The 18,014-nt window shown below is 49.1% G+C and overlaps 1 protein-coding gene across 1 annotated transcript in view; it reads left to right on the top strand.

Moving 5' to 3' along the window:
* Positions 1 to 15,900, top strand: part of PDE4C (phosphodiesterase 4C) — a 30,086-nt gene extending 14,186 nt beyond the window's left edge. The window contains exons 7-15 of the mRNA XM_063147271.1: positions 3,405 to 3,498; positions 6,231 to 6,409; positions 7,530 to 7,628; positions 10,114 to 10,278; positions 11,535 to 11,634; positions 12,904 to 13,058; positions 13,585 to 13,707; positions 14,610 to 14,792; positions 15,188 to 15,900. Coding sequence (XP_063003341.1) covers positions 3,405 to 3,498; positions 6,231 to 6,409; positions 7,530 to 7,628; positions 10,114 to 10,278; positions 11,535 to 11,634; positions 12,904 to 13,058; positions 13,585 to 13,707; positions 14,610 to 14,792; positions 15,188 to 15,733 — 1,644 coding nt within the window. The 3' untranslated portion in view covers positions 15,734 to 15,900. The remainder of the gene's footprint in view (positions 1 to 3,404; positions 3,499 to 6,230; positions 6,410 to 7,529; positions 7,629 to 10,113; positions 10,279 to 11,534; positions 11,635 to 12,903; positions 13,059 to 13,584; positions 13,708 to 14,609; positions 14,793 to 15,187) is intronic.
* The last annotated feature ends 2,114 nt before the right edge of the window (positions 15,901 to 18,014 follow it).

Below are 18,014 nucleotides of genomic sequence, written 5' to 3'. Positions count from 1 at the left end.
GCTACCAAGGCTGGGCTGCAGAGCGGTGCGTTTAGGCAGGCGCAGCCTCTGGGAAGCAGCGGCATTTCCAAAACCTGCAGCACCTGTTTGACCAGTGACGCCCAAGCAATGCCTTGGGGCGCCGTTCTTGGCAGAAAGGCGGGTTATGTAGCTACGCTGAGGGTTTGATCCGGATCCTCGCAGGATCCACTGCATTTTTACTGCCTCCTTCACAGGGCAGCCCCTCCAGACCCTTGAAAACGGGGGGGGGGGGTCCCCAAAATAGGGTGGTGGGAACGTCCAAGAGCAAAGGCCTTTCTCTCTAGGAAGGCAGACTTTGGAGCCATCATTAATAAATGGATAGAAATGATGCTTCTCCGACCAGAGCAGCGGCCCTCCCCCTCCCCCCCCAACATCTGTAGCTCCTTCTCCCCCCCCCCCCCCCACCGAAGAGAAGAACCCACTGCACATGCCTCTGTGTATTTCGGTGGAAAACCACTTGCCCAGTTGCTTTTGCGGCAAAGCAGGGGGTTAAACAAATGAGCCATGGGACAGCAAAAAAGAGGTGGGTGGGTGTGGAATGAGGGTGCCAGTTTGCATAACATTTGCATATGCAAAATGACACACCTGGGTGCAACTGTCAAAAGCAGAGCTGTAATTAAGACAGAAATACAAGACCTCTCGCCTTAATGGAAATGCAGGCACGGCGCTTTGACTTTAAAATGGGCTTGGGCCGGGCCGCCCGTCAAACAGAGGACGCGTCCCGAGAAAGGACTGTCCCCTGCAAAGTAGGACGCCCGGCCACCCGGCCTTTAAACCAGACTTGAGCAGGACGCTTTCCAATGGACACCAGGCCCCGCAAAACAGAGGGCTGTTGTCCATAAATTAGGACTGCTGGCCACTCTGTTGATGAGTCTTCCTCTTTAAACCAGGCTTGGACGGGACAGAGGACCCCTTCAAAGGGAGGACTCTGCCCTGCAATGCAGGACACTTGCCTCCCTCCCTATGCTTCTCCCTCTGACCACTATAAACTGCCTTAAACACCTGTGATCTCTCTGGAGCTTTGGTCCACCGCAGGACGCGCCACGGACAGGAAGGCCGTTTGGAGTGGCCAAACCGCTTCCTGGAAGGAGAGGGGGGCGCTATCCCCAAATTTCCCCCCTACCCCCTTGAAAGCCTTGGCTGGCTCCGGGCCCCAGCAGTGCTTTGGGGGGGGGGGAACCCGTCCGTCCTCGCTGCGTGGCGCCTGGCTTGGGTACCACCAGGGTTAAAACCTGGTGCCAGTCCCCCGACTCCTGCCAGCCAATCAGAGCGCCCAGGTGGCTCCTGCCCCTGCATCCGCAGTGTCCGATTGGCCAGCTGCGGAGTGGCTGAGCTACCTGCTGTTAGAGCATCCTTGGTACACCCACCGGAGTAACCTTCCCTCCAGTAGCGGGGGAGACGTCCACCTCTTCCCGCCGGGCTCTTAGCTTTGCCGAGTTCCCTCTGCGTGGCTTTTGGGAGGAACGTCTCCGGCCTGGCTGAGGAGCCTTGGCAAAGAGGACGAGGAAGAGGAGGAGGAGGCTGAGCTCACCAAGGAGCCGGTACTTTTGGCGTTGCGATGCCTGACGCCGGCCCCTCGCTGCTGTTCGCATCCCGGGCCCGCGTCATCCAGGTAAGCAGGCTCCCCCATCCCAATGTCTCTCCCCAAAAGAGGCCCCAGACGGAACGGGGGAAGTTCAGCCGCTGCAAAGACGTTTTCCCCGATAGACTCCCTCTGCTTCGTTTTAAAAGCAAACGCTTAAAACAAAACCCCAGAGAGCAAAACCTAAACAACTTGGGACCAGGATCCCTGAGAGAGCTCTGCCTTCTCCCTTACCAACCTGCCCGGTCCCTGAGGTCATCCGAGGGCCTGCTCCTGGTGGTTCCACATAGACCCATCCTCCAGTTGGAATCCACCAGGGGCAGAGCCTTCAGCGTGGTGGCGCCCCTCCTGTGGAACTCCCTGCCTCTGGAGGTCAGGCAGACGCCAACCTTGTACTCCTTTCGGCGCCTCCTGAAAACATCTTTATTCCAAGAAGCCTTTCTTTAACATGCAGCCTTGGATTTCTCTTTTTGCTTCTTTTAAATTTTGTTTTAACTGTTTTGTTCTGTTTTTATTTTCATTTTATCTTGTACACCGCTCCGAAATTTTTCAATGGGGAGCGGCATATAAATATTCGAAATAAATAAATAAAACCGCCCCGCAAAGTCGCACGCTGGCCGGTTTGGCCTGTGTTTTAATAGGCTTGATAGCGGGGCCGCCCAAAGAGGTGTTGGACAACAACGCCCGTCATGTCTGCCTGGGGATGATAGGAGATGCAGTCTAAAAGCTCTGTGAATGGCTGCTGTGTAGGAGCTGCTGAACACAGACAAGGGGCCTTATTTCAAACATCGTTACTGCTCTTCGAAGATGTTTTTAGACGGTTCTTTTGAAGTGGCGTAAAACAAATACTATTTCCACGGCCCACCCATTATGTCTGTCTGTCTTATTGCAACCTTTGATTGGGTGGGTGTTGTCAACTTTGATTATCCTCTGTGCAAATGTGGCCTATCCTGTATCCAGACTCTCAACTGCCCGGGGGGGCGGGAGGGGGGGGCATTGGCTTAACGGTGAGAATTCTAGCTTGGATGGACACACCTCAATCTGCAACACGGCACCCTTTTACCTCTAGAATGGAGGTGTTGAACCTTTGGCCCGTGAGCCAAATCCCGGCCCACCTGAGTGATCCAGATGACCACACCCCTTCCCTTAACCACCAATCATTTGGGAGCTTCCTGGCATTCGTTCCGCCCGCCCGCCCCATTCTAAAAACTTGAAATGCCTCTGCTAAGGCTATGTTCCAGGCAAGAAGAGCTCGATGCTAAAATAAGCTGATGGGTTTTTTGGGTGTTTTGCTCCTCCACTTTTGCCTCTGGCCCTGCCCACCACTGGAATGCAGCCCCCGAGAGCATCTCTGAAATGCAACGCGGCCCTCGCGATAAAAGAAACCCAACACCCCTGCTCTGGAACGTGGATACGGCAGGCGACTGTCAAAACATAAGCTGCATCTGGACTTCTGTTTCTTTTAAGGACGTTTTTTGTTCTGTTTTTACTCTTTGGTCCTCTTTTTTTCGCCGCTCCGACATCTTCGGATAGGAAGCAGAGATATAAAATAAATAAATAAATAAATGAAAATAAGTGGGAAGGTTGGTCGGAGACATTCTTTGGCTGCTGAGGCACTTTTCTTGAGACCTTGAGGACTAGAAACGCCTTCTCTCCTCACCACAACGTTCCTCCCTGAAAATGGCTCTTTTTATCGCTGCGTAGGATGCAAATCCTCCTGATTAAAGCAGAGCTTGTGCGGTCCTCCTTGCACCTTGTTCGTTTCACTAACTCAGCTCTTCCCTTTTCTGTCTTTCTGCAGTTCAAAAGGATGCTCAACAGAGAACTGACACACCTGTCGGAAACGAGCCGCTCCGGAAATCAGGTGTCTGAGTACATTTCCAACACTTTCTTGGGTGAGTCCAGCGCCTCTCCGGGCTGGTTGAATGGGTTTTCCTGCACGTTGCAGAGGGTTCGACTAGATGACCCTTGGGGCACCTTCCGACTCCACGATTCTATGAGTCGTTGCTTTTGAAGTCTCCACCAAGGAAGACCGGCGCAGGGAGAAATTGTTAAGATGAGACAGAGGGGCGGGATAATTCATATGGGAGGCGGGGTGCAAGTTATTAAAAAACGTGCGTTCTGTAGGAAATCATTTCCCCTCTATTAGCTCATGCATGATCTCAGTGAGACTTAAAGGACATCAGAAATAATATTTACAAACTTCTACATCCGCCTTCCCCAACTCCTGGCCTCCAGATGGGTTGCATCCCAATGGGAGTTGTGATCCAACACCTCTGAGTTTAGATGGTTTAGATATTCTGCAGGCTCTCCAAATATAATTCAGCCGTCATTCAACAGAACAACTCACCCCAGGGAAACTGGATTTCCGTCTCATCTGTTTGTGCTCATTTCTGCGTGATTGTTCTCATCCGTCCCTTTCGTCTTCAGCTCTGTTCTCACCATCAAACTTTAGATTGTAAGCTCCATGCGGGCAGGGACTTACCTTTTTGCGGTTGTTGTGTGCACTCAGGGTGTGGTATAAATAAAGGAGGGTGGACTCACATGGGGACTGACTGTTACAGGCATACAGGGTACAGAAGTGGAGTGAGGAGAATTTACAAATGGCCCTGAAAAGCAAGGTTTCTAGGCAAAGCTCAAAGGTTTTATAAGCTGGAGCCATAGATATGGTGGATTGCAAGTCCCAGCATTCCTGCCTGCTGCCTGGGGATGATGGGAGTTGCAGTCCAAACAGTTTGGAGGGCACCAGCATGGAGAAGGCAAGTATAGATCATTCGAATCAGTCATAATAGTAGGCGATAACGCAGCTGTCCTGGCTTTGCTGTGCCAGTTGAACATCTGCCTTGGGAGAGAAAACTCTGAGTGCCATTTTCCCAGTGGAAAGGCAGGGGACAAATCAAATCCATAAATAAACCCTTGATCTTGATTGAGCCCTGAACGCATACGGACGCAGTTTCGAATTCTATTTCAGCCATTTCACATTGGTGTCAAGGAATCAAGGACGCGATCAAGGTCACGTTTTTCTTTCCCCGTTCAGATTTTAGCTCTTTCTGCTTAGCTTTGCAAACTGGACACTTGTCGTGGGAGAAGAAAACCTTGTCTCGGCGGAGACCCCAACAAAGAGAATCAAACTTGCTGATTAAATTCTATTCCTGTCCGTTCACACCAGAGTCTCCCTTTTGCCTCTGGAGACCGCAAAGGTCTCCCACTGTTCTCTATCCCCAATCCCTGATTTCCGCATGGTTTAAAACCTGACAATTATCGGAGGAATATCCCTAATCAGAGGCACACATTTTGCAAGGCGCAAGCCATATGAAACGAACCCACAAACGGCTGCAATCCAACAAAAGTGCTCAAGCCGTTAACTTGGGCCGTTAACCACCAGACCACCTCACCCGAAGCTCTGCTTTTTGCCCCAAGGAGTGTTTTACCCCTGTCGGAGATGTTCGACGGTCTTTTCTCCTAGCGATTTTGGCCAGCGAACAAACTTGTGCAGAGTGCAGAAGACAACAACAACAAAAAGCCGTTTTGCAAAACAGATGAATGAGGGGGTTTCCCACCCCCACCCCTCCTCTTCTGCTGGTTTTTTTTTTTTTTGCTGGTGCATTACACACGTTGCTGTGTGTGTACGTGCCAGGGAGGGAGAATGCCAGGCCCGTCTGGTCTTGGAAGCATCACTTCGCGGGAAGGACCACCATTCCCCCACGCATTGCCTCCCGTTGCCATGGCGGCGGGAATATTCTTAGCCTCAGCTGACGTCAATCCTTCCGTGTCTCCATCAAATTGGGGCAGGGGGCTCCCTCGGAACAGCAGGAGACTCGTGCAGGGGCGTTGAACGCCCTGGCGTTGCACGTCTGGCTCCAAGCCGGACCATCCGTACTTTGTTTTTCAGGAGGGTTTTTTTTTCCCCGCCAGCTGACTGCTTTGAAGGGGGGATCCATCCCTTAATCTTCCTGCCTCCTCCTCCTCCTCCTCCCTCCATTGGCTGTCCCTGTGTGGAAGTTTAGATTGTAAGCCCTGTGGGGCAGAGACCTGGGCTCTTGGACTTCACCATGCCTGGCTGTGTTGATGGAGCTATGTTGAGAATAAGCCAGTGATACTGTATCATAATGTCTGGCTAACCGGTGGTGCCAGCTCCTGTTTTTTTGGGGGGGTCCTCGGAGAAGCCTCCATCGATGGGCCCCCGCCTTCAGTGAGTTTACCTTCCCACGGCGTCTCTTCCTCTTCCTCCTCTTCCTCTTCATGGCTCCCACTTGTTTTCTTGGCAGGCAGAGAGCCAGGGAGCCCAGATCCAAAAGAGGGCAGGGCTCCTGCAGCTTTAACTGTTGTGCTGAAGAGGGAATGTCCCCAGGTGCTGCGTGCCTACGAAGGAAACCTGCTCAAATTACCTTTTCTACGCAACTGTTAAAGATACAGGAGCCCGGTCCTCCTTTCCATAGGGTCACCCTAGCTGTAAGAGCGGCATTTCGACCTTTTAGAACAGGTGGGAAAATGGCTCAAATGTTGGGAATCCATCTGAGGAAAGGTGGTCAGTGGAAAGATGCTGGCCTGTGTTTTGTATACGAATGTCGGCCATTCTGCGATGACCCGAAATCGGGTGTATTTCTCTGCCTGCCCCCCACTCCAGACAAGCAACATGAAGTGGAAATCCCGACCTCGGTCCCTAAAGAGAAAGACAAGGAGAAGAAGACGCAGCCAATGTCACAGATCAGTGGGGTGAAGAAGCTCATGCACAGCTCCAGCTTCAGTTGTGCGGCCATCCCTCGCTTCGGGGTCAAGACAGACCAGGAGGGGTTGCTAGCCAAGGTGAGGACGTACCCCGGGGCCCAGGGAGGAGGAAGCTACTTGGGTCCGGGGCTCCCGCTGTTCATTAAAAATCAAGTTCCTAGTCCTCAAGCTGCAAAGATGTAGTAAAAGCTGAGGCCTTCTTTTGGAATGGGAGGAGATGTGCATCTTTGGAGGGTTGGGGATTAGGTTGGGCGGCGGTTGGAAGCCCTGGGGAAGGTATTTTCATTTCTGGCTCCTTGAGGGTGGGATATCCGCCCCAAATAGACGGCTTTCTTTCGGGACCTCTGGCAAAAGGTGTTCTGTTCGCCAGATCTTTTCGCGGAATAGAATGGTGCCGCTTATTACGAGAAATGCCAGGCCTGGCGGGTTGTCTTCATTGCTTTGGATTTTCTTCTTTGTTTGTCGTTAACCGGCTGTAAAATGTGTCGGAGGTATTTGATTGATTGGTAGGTAGAAGGAAGAGAGAGAGAGAGAGAAACCGTGCGAGAAACTGAGGCAGGGAAAACCAGTGTGGGAGCCAGGAACCCAGGAGGGCAGAAACTGGAAGGGAACAGAGAACGTTAAGAAGAAAAGGGAGGTGAGGGAGAAAGCTGAAAGGCAACTCTAGAGAAACTGACGAGAGAGAGAAATAGTAAGATTTGGAGGAAAGGCATAATTAGAAAAGGAATTGAAAATAAAACTGCCGGTATCCTTCTGCCTTTATACAAATATAGGGTGCGACCACACGTAGAATACTGTGTACAGTTCTGATCAACACACCTAAAAATAGTTATTATTGAGCTGGGGAAAGTGCAGAAAAGGGCAATTAAAACGATCCAGGGGTTGGAGCATCTCCCCTACGAGGGAGGTTACAATAGCTGGGATTGTTTAGCCTGGAAAAAAGGAGGCTGAGGAGAGACCTGATAGAGATGTACAAAATTCTGCATGATGTGGAGGAGAATGCAGACAGGGAGACCTTTTTCTCCCTCTCCCGTAATCCTGGAGCTTCATGCCATGAAGCTGACGGGCGTGAGATTCAGGACACATGTTTAAAAGTGGTATTAGTTTTGTTTGCGGTGTTGAAGGGAGGGAGGCAGGTCTCTTGTTGCGTGCTCTGCTGTGTCCCAGATGACCGTCCTCTTCCTCCCGCCCTGTCTAGGAACTAGAAGACGTGAACAGGTGGGGTCTGGATGTGTTCAAGATCGCTGAATACTCCGGCCACCGGCCGCTGACGGTCGTTATGTACAGCATCTTCCAGGTGAGCCGGCCTCTTCGTCGCAGGTACTCCTATCTTGGGGAAAGTCGTTGCTTTTGGGATGCTATCCACTATTAAAGGTTTTATATTTTGTCGTGTTGCATTGCTGCGTTTTAACTTTGAACCGCCCAGAGAGCTGTGACTATAGGGCAGTATATAAAGGTAGGAAATAAATACGTAGCTTGTTCTGATGTTAGCTCTGCTCAGTAGTCCCAATCCAAGCTTCTGTGTGTCCCCAAAAGACCCTTTTTCCCTGACTACACTTTGGCTGGTACCTCCCCTGAAAGACCGGGTTCGCAGCTTGGGGGTGCTTCTGGATCCGTCGCTCCAAATGACAGCCCAGATAGATGAGACGGCCAGGAGTGCCTACTATCAGCTTCAGCTGAGATGCCAGCTGCGCCCCTTCCTAGAGTCAGAAAACCTAGAGATGGTCGTGCAGCACTGGTAACTTCGAGGCTCGGCTTCTGCAATGCGCTCTAAATAGGGCTACCTCTGTGCCTAGTCCGGAAACTTCAACTAGTTCAAAATATGGCAGCCAGGCTGGGACTAGGGGGGACCACATTACACCAGTCTTAAAATCTCTTCACTGGCTGCCAATTAGTTTCCGGGCGAAGCATAAAGTGTTGGTGATCACCTTTAAAGCCCTACGTGGTTTGGGTCCAGGCTACCTGCGGGATCGCCTTGTCCCGTACAATCCGCCCCGCACACTCAGCTCCTCTGGGAAGAATTTACTCCAGCCAACAAAAACAAGGCCGACAACCATTACCCAGAGGACCTTTTCTTCTGCCGCTCCCAGTTTATGGAATGGCTTTCCGGGAGAGATTCGTCAACTTAACAGTTTTCTGGAATTTAAGAAAGCCATAAAGACTGATCTCTTCCGGCAGGCCTGCCCAGTTGAATATTAAGATGCCTTTTTTAATGGTGTGCTGCTTTTAAAAATGCACTGGTTTAAAATGTTTGAATTAGTTGTATGTATTTTATGGTGTTTTTATTTTTGCTGTACCCCGCCTCGATCCAAAGGGAGAGGCGGGTAACAAATAAATAAATATATTATTATTATTATTCAGTTTTTACTCCATTTTAAAAGGGCTTAAAAGGCTAAGACTTACTTTACCTTCAGTGAGAGCTTTAATATAAAACAGGCGAGGATTTTGGGTATTTTTCTCCGTGCCCACCACTGAAATGCATCCCCGAGACCTTACTCCAAAATTGAATCCTGCCCTCGGTGTTACAGATTTGGAGTTTTGCAAAGTGTTTTCAGCCAATAGTTCCAGTATTTAAGAACCCTTTCGCTGATCAATGCACTTCAAACAAAGAGTACCCCAGAAATGGATTTAGGTGGGTTCAATTTTGGTTTTGCTCGAACAAGAAAGGGAAATCGTTTCGGATCCGTTTTTCATCTTGATTAGAAATATACTTGTAGCATCACATCAGAATATAGTGTACATGTTGTTGTTAAACGGAACATGGTTAAAGCGCCTTAGATCTTAACATCTTAACAGGAAATGAACCATTTCTTGTTCTTACACTTCTAGTCTTCCTAGCTTAAAAAAGAGAGATCTCATTTTATGTACCAAGTTCCCTATTCAATATTGAATACGCTGTTCCGCTGATAGGTAGCCAGGCCTGATAAAATCAGCACTTATTTATACTTTTTGTGTAAAAATGACTTCATAACTAATATTATCTACCGTCTCATAAATGTGGGGTCACAGTCTTAACTATCTCATTGTAATTAAACATACCTAAAAATAATAATAATAAAAATAGAGCGTACAAAAAAGGCTTACACGTACACCTTGCAGGCTAGATAGGATTGATTTTGAATTATACCTTGGAGAAGATAACTTCTAATTCAAAACCTGCCAATTCAGCTTGTCTACATTTTTCTAGACATCTGCTTTTTGATGTGTATGCCTTTACACATCAAATGTGTATGCCCAAATGAGAGGACTTTAACTCAGCATATTTTCTTTGGATACTATCCAGGTCAACTTGACCATTATTTTGTACCCAGATACCCAGAATTCAGTATGAACCTACCTTTCACATTTATTTGCATTTTCAAATTCTGAATTATTTCTCATTAAACACTTGTAATTTGCATTTCATAACAAGCTCCGTTGTATTGTTTCAAGGGAATTTTCTCAATATTCCCAGTATTTTTATTATTTATTGTTTTGTTATTTATTTATTGCATTTTTATACCGCCCAATAGCCGAAGCTCTCTGGGCGTTTTAACAAAAATTAAAACCACAAAAACCATTCAAACCTATTATCACTCACACTGCTCCATCTTTTACTGCTCCTGGTATTGTTTTTATCGTTCTTGCCTTTTTAATATTGCGTTCCAAACGTGATTTTGAGATCTCTATGTGAACTGCTTAGGGATTTAATTACATTTAGCGGTATGTGAATATCAGACATAAATAAAAACCCAAGCCCAGACGGATCAGCAACGCCGTCTTCTGCTCGCCCCACTTTGCAGGAACGGGACTTGCTGAAGTCTTTCCACATCCCGGCTGACACCTTCATCACGTTCATGATGACGCTGGAGGACCACTACCACCCTGATGTCGCCTACCACAACAACGTCCACGCAGCTGACGTGGCACAGTCCACGCACGTCCTACTCTCCATGCCTGCTCTGGAGGTGAAGAGGGGTTCCTCGGCATGGGCTGGCTGGCTGGGAAGAGAGTTTCTTCCTTGCTAGCCATTTTGGCTCAGTGATGGAGCACTCAGTTTGGCTACTGATGGCTACTAGTCATTGCTACCTCCAAAAACATTGGCAGTAATGCCTGCGTACACTGGTTGCTGGGGAACATGGGCAGGAGGGTGCTGTTGCACCGTGTCCTGCTTTTGGGTCCCTGATCGGCCACTGTGTGAACAGAGCTTAAAAAATAAAGTTTTAAAAAGAAAGGAAAAAGGCTCAGCTGCACCAGAGGTGCAAAACCTCAGGCGCGTGGGCCAAATGCAGCCCTCTCAAGGTCTTAAATCGGGCCCTCCCAAGGAGGCCATGCCCACTTCTCCTGACTCCGCCCCCTCTCACCCAGACACCAACTGTTTAGTGTTTTCATGCCCTTTGTGTGTGTTTTTTCTCCGTTCTACCAGAACGGCACTTGCTCCTTTTGCCGCTCTAGGAGAGCTGCCAGGATTGGGTGGGTTGTTTTTTGTTTTTGTTTTTTGTTTTTTTGCAGCAATGGCTGATGGGATACCATCGGGAGGACCAGGGGATGAGAGAGGGCAGAGGAACTGTCAATCAAACATTGCAATGGGTTTTACTAAACTCCACAGTAGCCCACAGTCACGCAATGGCGGAGTTAGAACAGGTTGTGTGGGGCGTACCCCCTAGAAACTCAACCGTTGAGTGGGGTTTTCCCACTGCGTTGACTAACATGTTGCCTGAACTGAGCCGTTGTCAGTGTCCTTGCAGATAAATAAATAAAATGTCCTGGTGCTGCATTCTTGCTAGCTCTGGTGCCGTTCCATTGTTATATGGGTGAACCTCTACACAGAAGAGCCTCGTGTGGCGCAGAGCGGTAAAGCAGCAGTTTCTGCAGCCGAAACTCTCCCCACGGCCTGAGTTCGATCCCAGCGGAAGCTGGTTTCAGGCAGCCGGCTCGGGTCGACTCAGCCTTCCATCCTCCCGAGGTCGGTAAAATGAGTACCCTCATTTTAGGTGGGGGAAAGGTAATAACGGCCGGGGAAGGCAACAGCAAACCACCCCGCTCTGAGGCCTGCCAAGAAAACAGCAGCGAAAGCTGGCGTCCCTCCAAGAGTCAGTAATGACTCAGTGCTTGCACGAGAGGCTCCTTTCCTTCCTTCTACACAGAAAGCAAACATTTCCAGTGACTTTCCTTCTCCAACACTACTGTCTTATCTTTCTTGCTCTTCCACCTTCCCTCACAGGCGGTCTTCACTGACCTGGAGATCTTGGCGGCCATCTTTGCGGCGGCCATCCACGACGTGGACCACCCCGGCGTCTCCAACCAGTTCCTGATCAACACCAGTGAGTGAGCTGCGTTAGCCGTTCTTGGGTCGACTGCGATGGTGTCCTTTCATCTGGTCCCATCCCTCGCCGCCTCCCACCCGCCCCCGAGATGCTGAGATCTGCCCCCTTGCGATATCTGTTGGTGGAGGCTGGAGAAAAGGACTGAAGAGGCAGTGTTGTGGTTTTGCAGGGGGTGCAGCTACAGAGAGGCAGCTTTGCTAGGTTAAAGAGTTGACCTCATTCCTGCAGGTTGAACCATCCAGAGAATTTCAGTTGCTGGACTGTATAGAAATATAATCAATCAATAAATGGCCCATGTCGATTTAGTTATTTTGTGTTTTTCGGGACCGCCCGTCAACCAAAGAGCTCCCACAGTGGTGCGTGGTAAATAACAATAACAGTATCCGCAGAAGGAGACACGACCAATCCATCATCATAAAACCAGCCATAAAGCTGGAGTCGGATCGGTCAAGACACTGACGTTAAATTAAAACTGGGAAAACAAACCGAAAAAGCCTTTGTCTGGCGCTGTAAAGATTCCAGTTAGCTCCTTGAGACTCCCTGGTGAAGTGGATCCATAAATAATGGCACCACTAATAAAAAAATGTCTTCTCCCCAGTCGCCAACCTCGGGTGGCAGGAACATTCTAGTGTGTTGCACTTACAAAGTGAAACTCCGTATTCGGGATTTCTTAAGGCGGGCCTCCTGTCCAACAGATGTGTTGGACTGCAATTTCCATCATCCCCCAGCCTCTTCCCCCCCAACTAGCTATCATTTTGTGATCTCTGGGCTTTGGGGCAGTTCCCCCCCATTCTAAACAGTTGAAATGCCTCCCCAAGCGTAATTATGGGAAGTGCTTTAAGCTACAATGAGCATCTCTACATTAAGGGAAATCATGTTGCTTACCCGGGGGGTTGTGCTTCCTGGTTCTTTGGCACAATTGTTATGGGCTACATTACACAGGAGGAGAGGGGTGACAAGGGCTTTGAATTGACTATTTCCCCTCTCTTCACTTCTGTTGAGACAGTGCCATCTAGTGGCAGAAGATCCCGTCGTCATCCCACACACCCCGTTATTACCACTTTCAAAGTGGTTCTTTTCATACCGGGATTTCGAGAGGATACCGTGGGAGACGTCCTGGTCATTGACAACGTCATCTAATGTACCCCAAAGCTTTGGCTTCCTCTGACCTGGACAGGGCACCATGCGTATCCATTGAACACACCGTGCTCCGTGTCTTCTTCCTTTCCTCCACACACCCCTGCCAAACTTCTGTTTTATCTCCAGATTCGGAACTGGCTCTGATGTACAACGACGCATCGGTGCTGGAGAATCACCACTTGGCGGTGGGATTTAAACTCTTGCAAGAAGAAAACTGTGATATCTTCCAAAACCTCTCCAAGAAGCAACGGCAAATGATTCGCAAGATGGCGATTGACATGGTGAGATGGGGGGGGGGGGCTTCAATCCCTATTATTAATTTATTATTGATTACATTTGTATACCGCCCCATAGCTGAAGCTCTCTGGGCGGTTTACATAAGATTAAAAACAATTAAAAACAATATACAAAATTTAAAACCACAAAAAACACACAGTATGCGCAAAAATCATGCATCTAAAAACAACTATAAGCTGTCAGCCGAACCTAAAAACAGATCCGGGATCGGTGAAAAGTCTTGACCCCGTGCCGAAAAGACAGCAATGTGGGCATCAAGCAGGCCACGATATCCTTAGGGAATCCGGTGATACAGGGACCATTTCTGTGCTCAGGGCTATCGCCAAGTAATCTGATGATTCGTCAATAATTCGTTAATTTTTGTAGCTCTGTTTGGAAACGGGTAACTTACTTCTACAATCTGCCTCTTGACTCTTCTCTCCTTCGGATAATAATCATAATGCTAACATTAATCATCTGTCCAAAAACAGTAAAAATATATATATATATATTTTCTGTGGGGTCCCCCAGGTCCTGGCTACGGACATGTCAAAGCACATGAATCTTCTGGCTGATCTGAAGACAATGGTAGAGACCAAGAAGGTGACCAGTTTGGGGGTCTTGCTTCTGGATAACTACTCTGACCGCATCCAGGTGAGGGGATGGAATGAGAAGGGGGCCGGCGTCCTCTGGCCGAGCTGGAATCAGAAGGAAGGAAAAGTTGGCCTTTGAACAAACTCTGGCAGTGGGCTCAAAAGGATGCTGTCGAAAGTGAAAGGGTTGCGTCTGGTTCTGTTTGCCCTGGTTGGCTGGTTATCGTTACTAGTTTCAAGGGCCTAGATGGGATACCCCGGGGAGATGGGAGACACCGCATAAGAGATCATCGGTGCATAGGTTTCTCTAGGGCTTGTTGCTGGAGCCACTTCTGGTCTAGACAATTTCATGGAGAAGTTAGGGGGGGGGGGGAGAAGAGAGAGAGAATAAGAGAAAAAGGAAGAAAGAGAAAGAAAGAAAGAAAGAAAGAAAGAAAGAAAGAAAGAAAGAAAGAAAGAAGAAGGAGAGAATGAGAGAGAGAAAAGAAAGAAAGGAGGGAGAGAGAGAGAGAGAGAGAGAGAGAGAGAGAGAGATGGCATAAATAAACCTAATTAATAACTAGGGAATGGACCCAGCCTTACATGGGTTGGCATAGTCCTTAGTTTGACAGTGAAGCCTCCAAGCAAACTTATGCAGCTGTTACAGGTGACCATGGTGTTCCTGCCCTGCTCCATCTTCGTGAAGCCACTGCCGCTGGCATCCCTAGCCATGGCTGCTGTCATTTTGGATCCTGAGGGAGGGGTCAGCACATTCCTCTCCTTTGAAAGGCACTGCCCCACAGCAGCGGCAAGCGGGGCAGTCCGGTAACTGTGTCCTTCAAACTTTGTTCCGTGTCGTGTCCTTTGTTCCGTGTTGTGGGTACTGTCCAGTAGGTGCCCGCATTCCATGGGGTACGGAAACGGACACCTGCTACGGATTAGCACGCCTGGGAGTGACGCGGCGGCTGCTCTCGCCCCTCGCAGGTCTTGCAAAACATCGTGCACTGCGCCGACCTGAGCAACCCAACCAAGCCGCTGGAGCTGTACCGCCAGTGGACGGACCGAATCATGGTGGAGTTCTTCCACCAGGGAGACCGGGAGCGGGACAAAGGCATGGAGATCAGCCCCATGTGCGACAAGCACAACGCCTCCATAGAGAAGTCCCAGGTGGGTACGCCCGGGGAACTCCAGGATTCGTTGGCTGGATGGGGATCTTTAACTGAGAGGGGGGTAGAATCCAATCAGGTGCTGACACCCTTGCCAAATCTTTTCCACTTCCCCGATTCCCCTCTACAAGCAGTTGGTCCCACCGCTTCCGCAAGGGGGAATCAGCGCTTCGTACGAGAAACCCCGAAGCGAGCGAAAACACTCGTTTCTGGAAGGAAGGCTGGTTGGCCGGTCTGTCTCCTTCCAGAAACGAGTGTTTCCTCTTGCTTCGGGTTGCACTGGTGTTCGGACTGGTCGGGGTCATCACTTAGGCCAGACCGCCAACACGGAGTGCAGAGTGCCTGCCGTACTCTGTATCACCCACCCCACCCACCCCGTTGTCTATTTTCTGGCAGGTGGGATTCATTGACTACATCGCCCATCCCCTCTGGGAAACCTGGGCTGATTTAGTCCATCCGGATGCTCAGGAAATCCTGGATACTCTCGAAGACAACCGGGAATGGTACCAGAGCATGATTCCCCACAGCCCCTTGCCACCCCCTGACGAGCCCGGTTCCGAGGCGGGGGGAGCAGTCCCTGATAAATTCCAGTTCCAGCTCACCCTGGAGGAGGAAGACGGAGAAGAATCGGAGACGGAACAGGAGACGGAGAGCCCCCTGGAGGAGGACAACAGCGAATCCAAAACCTTGGGGACCACCGACGACTCCGAATCGGCAAATGAACTCCTGGCCTCCCCCGCAGACCAACCGAGCAGCCCCCCCAGGAATACCCTGGTCAAGCAGAAGGAGGCGTTGAACTTCGATAACCAAAGGACGCTCTCGCAGAGCAACAGCGGTTCGGCGTTGACTCCCGCCAAGCTAGTGAAGACGGGGAGCGCCGGAGAGACGGAGCAGTGTCTTGACAAAGAAGGGAACATTACCTTTTTGCCCCTCGGGACGTAGTGAGGGCGAGGCACTGTTGCCGCTCCATTCTGGCGGGGCTGGGAGAGGGGGAGATGTCCAGTAGGCTACCCCCAAAGGTCTGGTCACCAAGGGTAAGCTCTGATTCTACTCCCCGTTGCAAGGGAGCGCAACTGTGGATTTTCCCTCCCCCACCAAGTTTGAGGACACCAAGTGAGAGGACACCATGTTTGAACGGCGACGTTTGCCCAGGGTGGACCCCTTACGTCTTCCTTCCAGGACTCAAGGTACCTGGGCGGTACCAAGAATGGTCGAGCAGAGATACGTCTCGTGCATCCTCGCCACTGATGGACCCGAAGACGTCCCCATCTTCTAGTTCAACTTCAGCTGGGACATGGGGGGCTGCTTCTGCATTTTAGGCAGCCCGCGAGAAGAGACAACCAGTAGTTCAGCAGCAGAGGACACGTTTTGCACGTGGAAGGTCCAAGGTTCAATCCCTGACCTCTTCCGTTTCAAGAAGGATATTAACTCACCGGGATTGGGAAAGGTTTGTTTCCCACTCATGAACCGAGGGAAGCGTGGCAAATCTGAAAAGAAGAACGCAGGGCCAGACGGCGCGTAAGCCTGACTCACGCGGTCTGAATGTCTCTGGATACATTAGCTCCATCCATTCGGGATCAGGGAGCGCTTGGATAGCGGTTGCCAGTAGAAGAGTCCATTCTGGGCTTGATAGACGAATTCTCTGACTCCGTAGAAGATGGAACGGCACTCTTCTGCAAGACGGGGAACTCTGCAGAGAAAGACTAACCCTAGTATGCCACAGGCTACGCTACAGAGAAGAGTTCACCCTAGGAGACTGCCTCTGGATGTACATTGCTCCCATCTGTCGTGCTGACTGTCCAGCCATTGTTTTGAGATATGAATTTCACCCCCTTTGGCTGCACTGAAAATTTCCCTGTTCAAGCTAATCTCTTCCCTATCTTTTCTCCCCCACACCATGGAAATATTTATAGAAAGCAATAATAATAATAATAATAATAATAATAATAATAATAATAATAATATCATCTATGACCTTTCTTATTTTTTCCCCTTGATGGCCCTGTTTAGAAATGAAAACACATGTTACTTTTTCTTTCTTTTCTTTTTTTACATTTTCCAGTTAGGAAAAAAATCTGGTTTATTTTTTGCGATGCATGTTTAATTTTTCTTTCAGCGCCCTCACCCCGGGAGTCGTGGGTTTCTTTTTCTCCTTTTATCCCCCCCAACAGGTTGTAAAGATATAAATATTTTCAGGCTTTGGGAGAGATGACGTTGGTTGTTGTTTTTAAAAAAAGACATGTGAGGAAAAACGTTCCTGATGCCTAAATGATGGATTAATATATTTTGTAATATTTATTTAATTCTCCCCCCCCCCCCGCCTCCTGGTCAACCTCCAATGTAAATTAGTTTTAGTAACTGCCACCTAATTGTTCTAACAAGGTTTAATTTCCATTGGAAATTTCAAGCAATATAGCTGTTTACTGCGGAGAAAAACCCCAGTGAGATAATTTCATCCTTCTGAAACATTTTCTTTTGGTCTTAAAGTCCATAAAAGAATTGCCCCATATCTCTTTCGGGGAATATCTTTGGAGATCCCAAATTGCCACTTTTTACTGAAGAGAACAGGGGTGGGGGAGTACTAACATCGTAACTATGTGCATATTTGCTACACATAAGGCTCTGGATCGATGTGTGTTTTTAATTTTGGGATATATATATCCCTGTACTCTTCAAATACTTGAAAGGTTGTCACACAGAGGAGGGCCAGGATCTCTTCTCGGTCATCCCAGAGTGCAGGACACTGAATAATGGGCTCAAGTGACAGGAAGCCAGATTCCGGCTGGACAGCAGGAAAAACTTCCTGGCTGTTAGAGCAGTACGACAAAACATCAGGAAAAACTTCCTGACTGTTAGAGCAGTACGACAATGGAACCAGTTACCTAGGGAGGTTGTGGGCTCTCCCACACCAGAGGCCTTCAAGAGGCAACCATCTGTAAGGGATGCTTTAGGGTGGATTCCTGCACTGAACAGGGGGTTGGACTTGATAGCCTTAGAGGCCCCTTCCAACTCGACTATTCTATGATTCTATGAAATATTTTCCTCTTCAAACGGCCCATTTTTGGTGTTGCTTTGTTTTACATGGTGTTTTAATTTTTGTTCTCTAAATCAGAAAGTTTTGTTATTAGCAAGCTAGCTTTCAAATATGGAACATTTGTTTTATTTCTTGACCATGTTTCTATAACTCCCAACAGGCAAAACTCTCTGGGCGGTTCACAAAAAC

This window comes from Elgaria multicarinata, chromosome 23, assembly GCF_023053635.1.
Source record: "Elgaria multicarinata webbii isolate HBS135686 ecotype San Diego chromosome 23, rElgMul1.1.pri, whole genome shotgun sequence".
In the NCBI taxonomy this organism is placed as follows: domain Eukaryota; kingdom Metazoa; phylum Chordata; class Lepidosauria; order Squamata; family Anguidae; genus Elgaria; species Elgaria multicarinata.
This window is presented reverse-complemented; position numbering and strand designations above follow the sequence as displayed.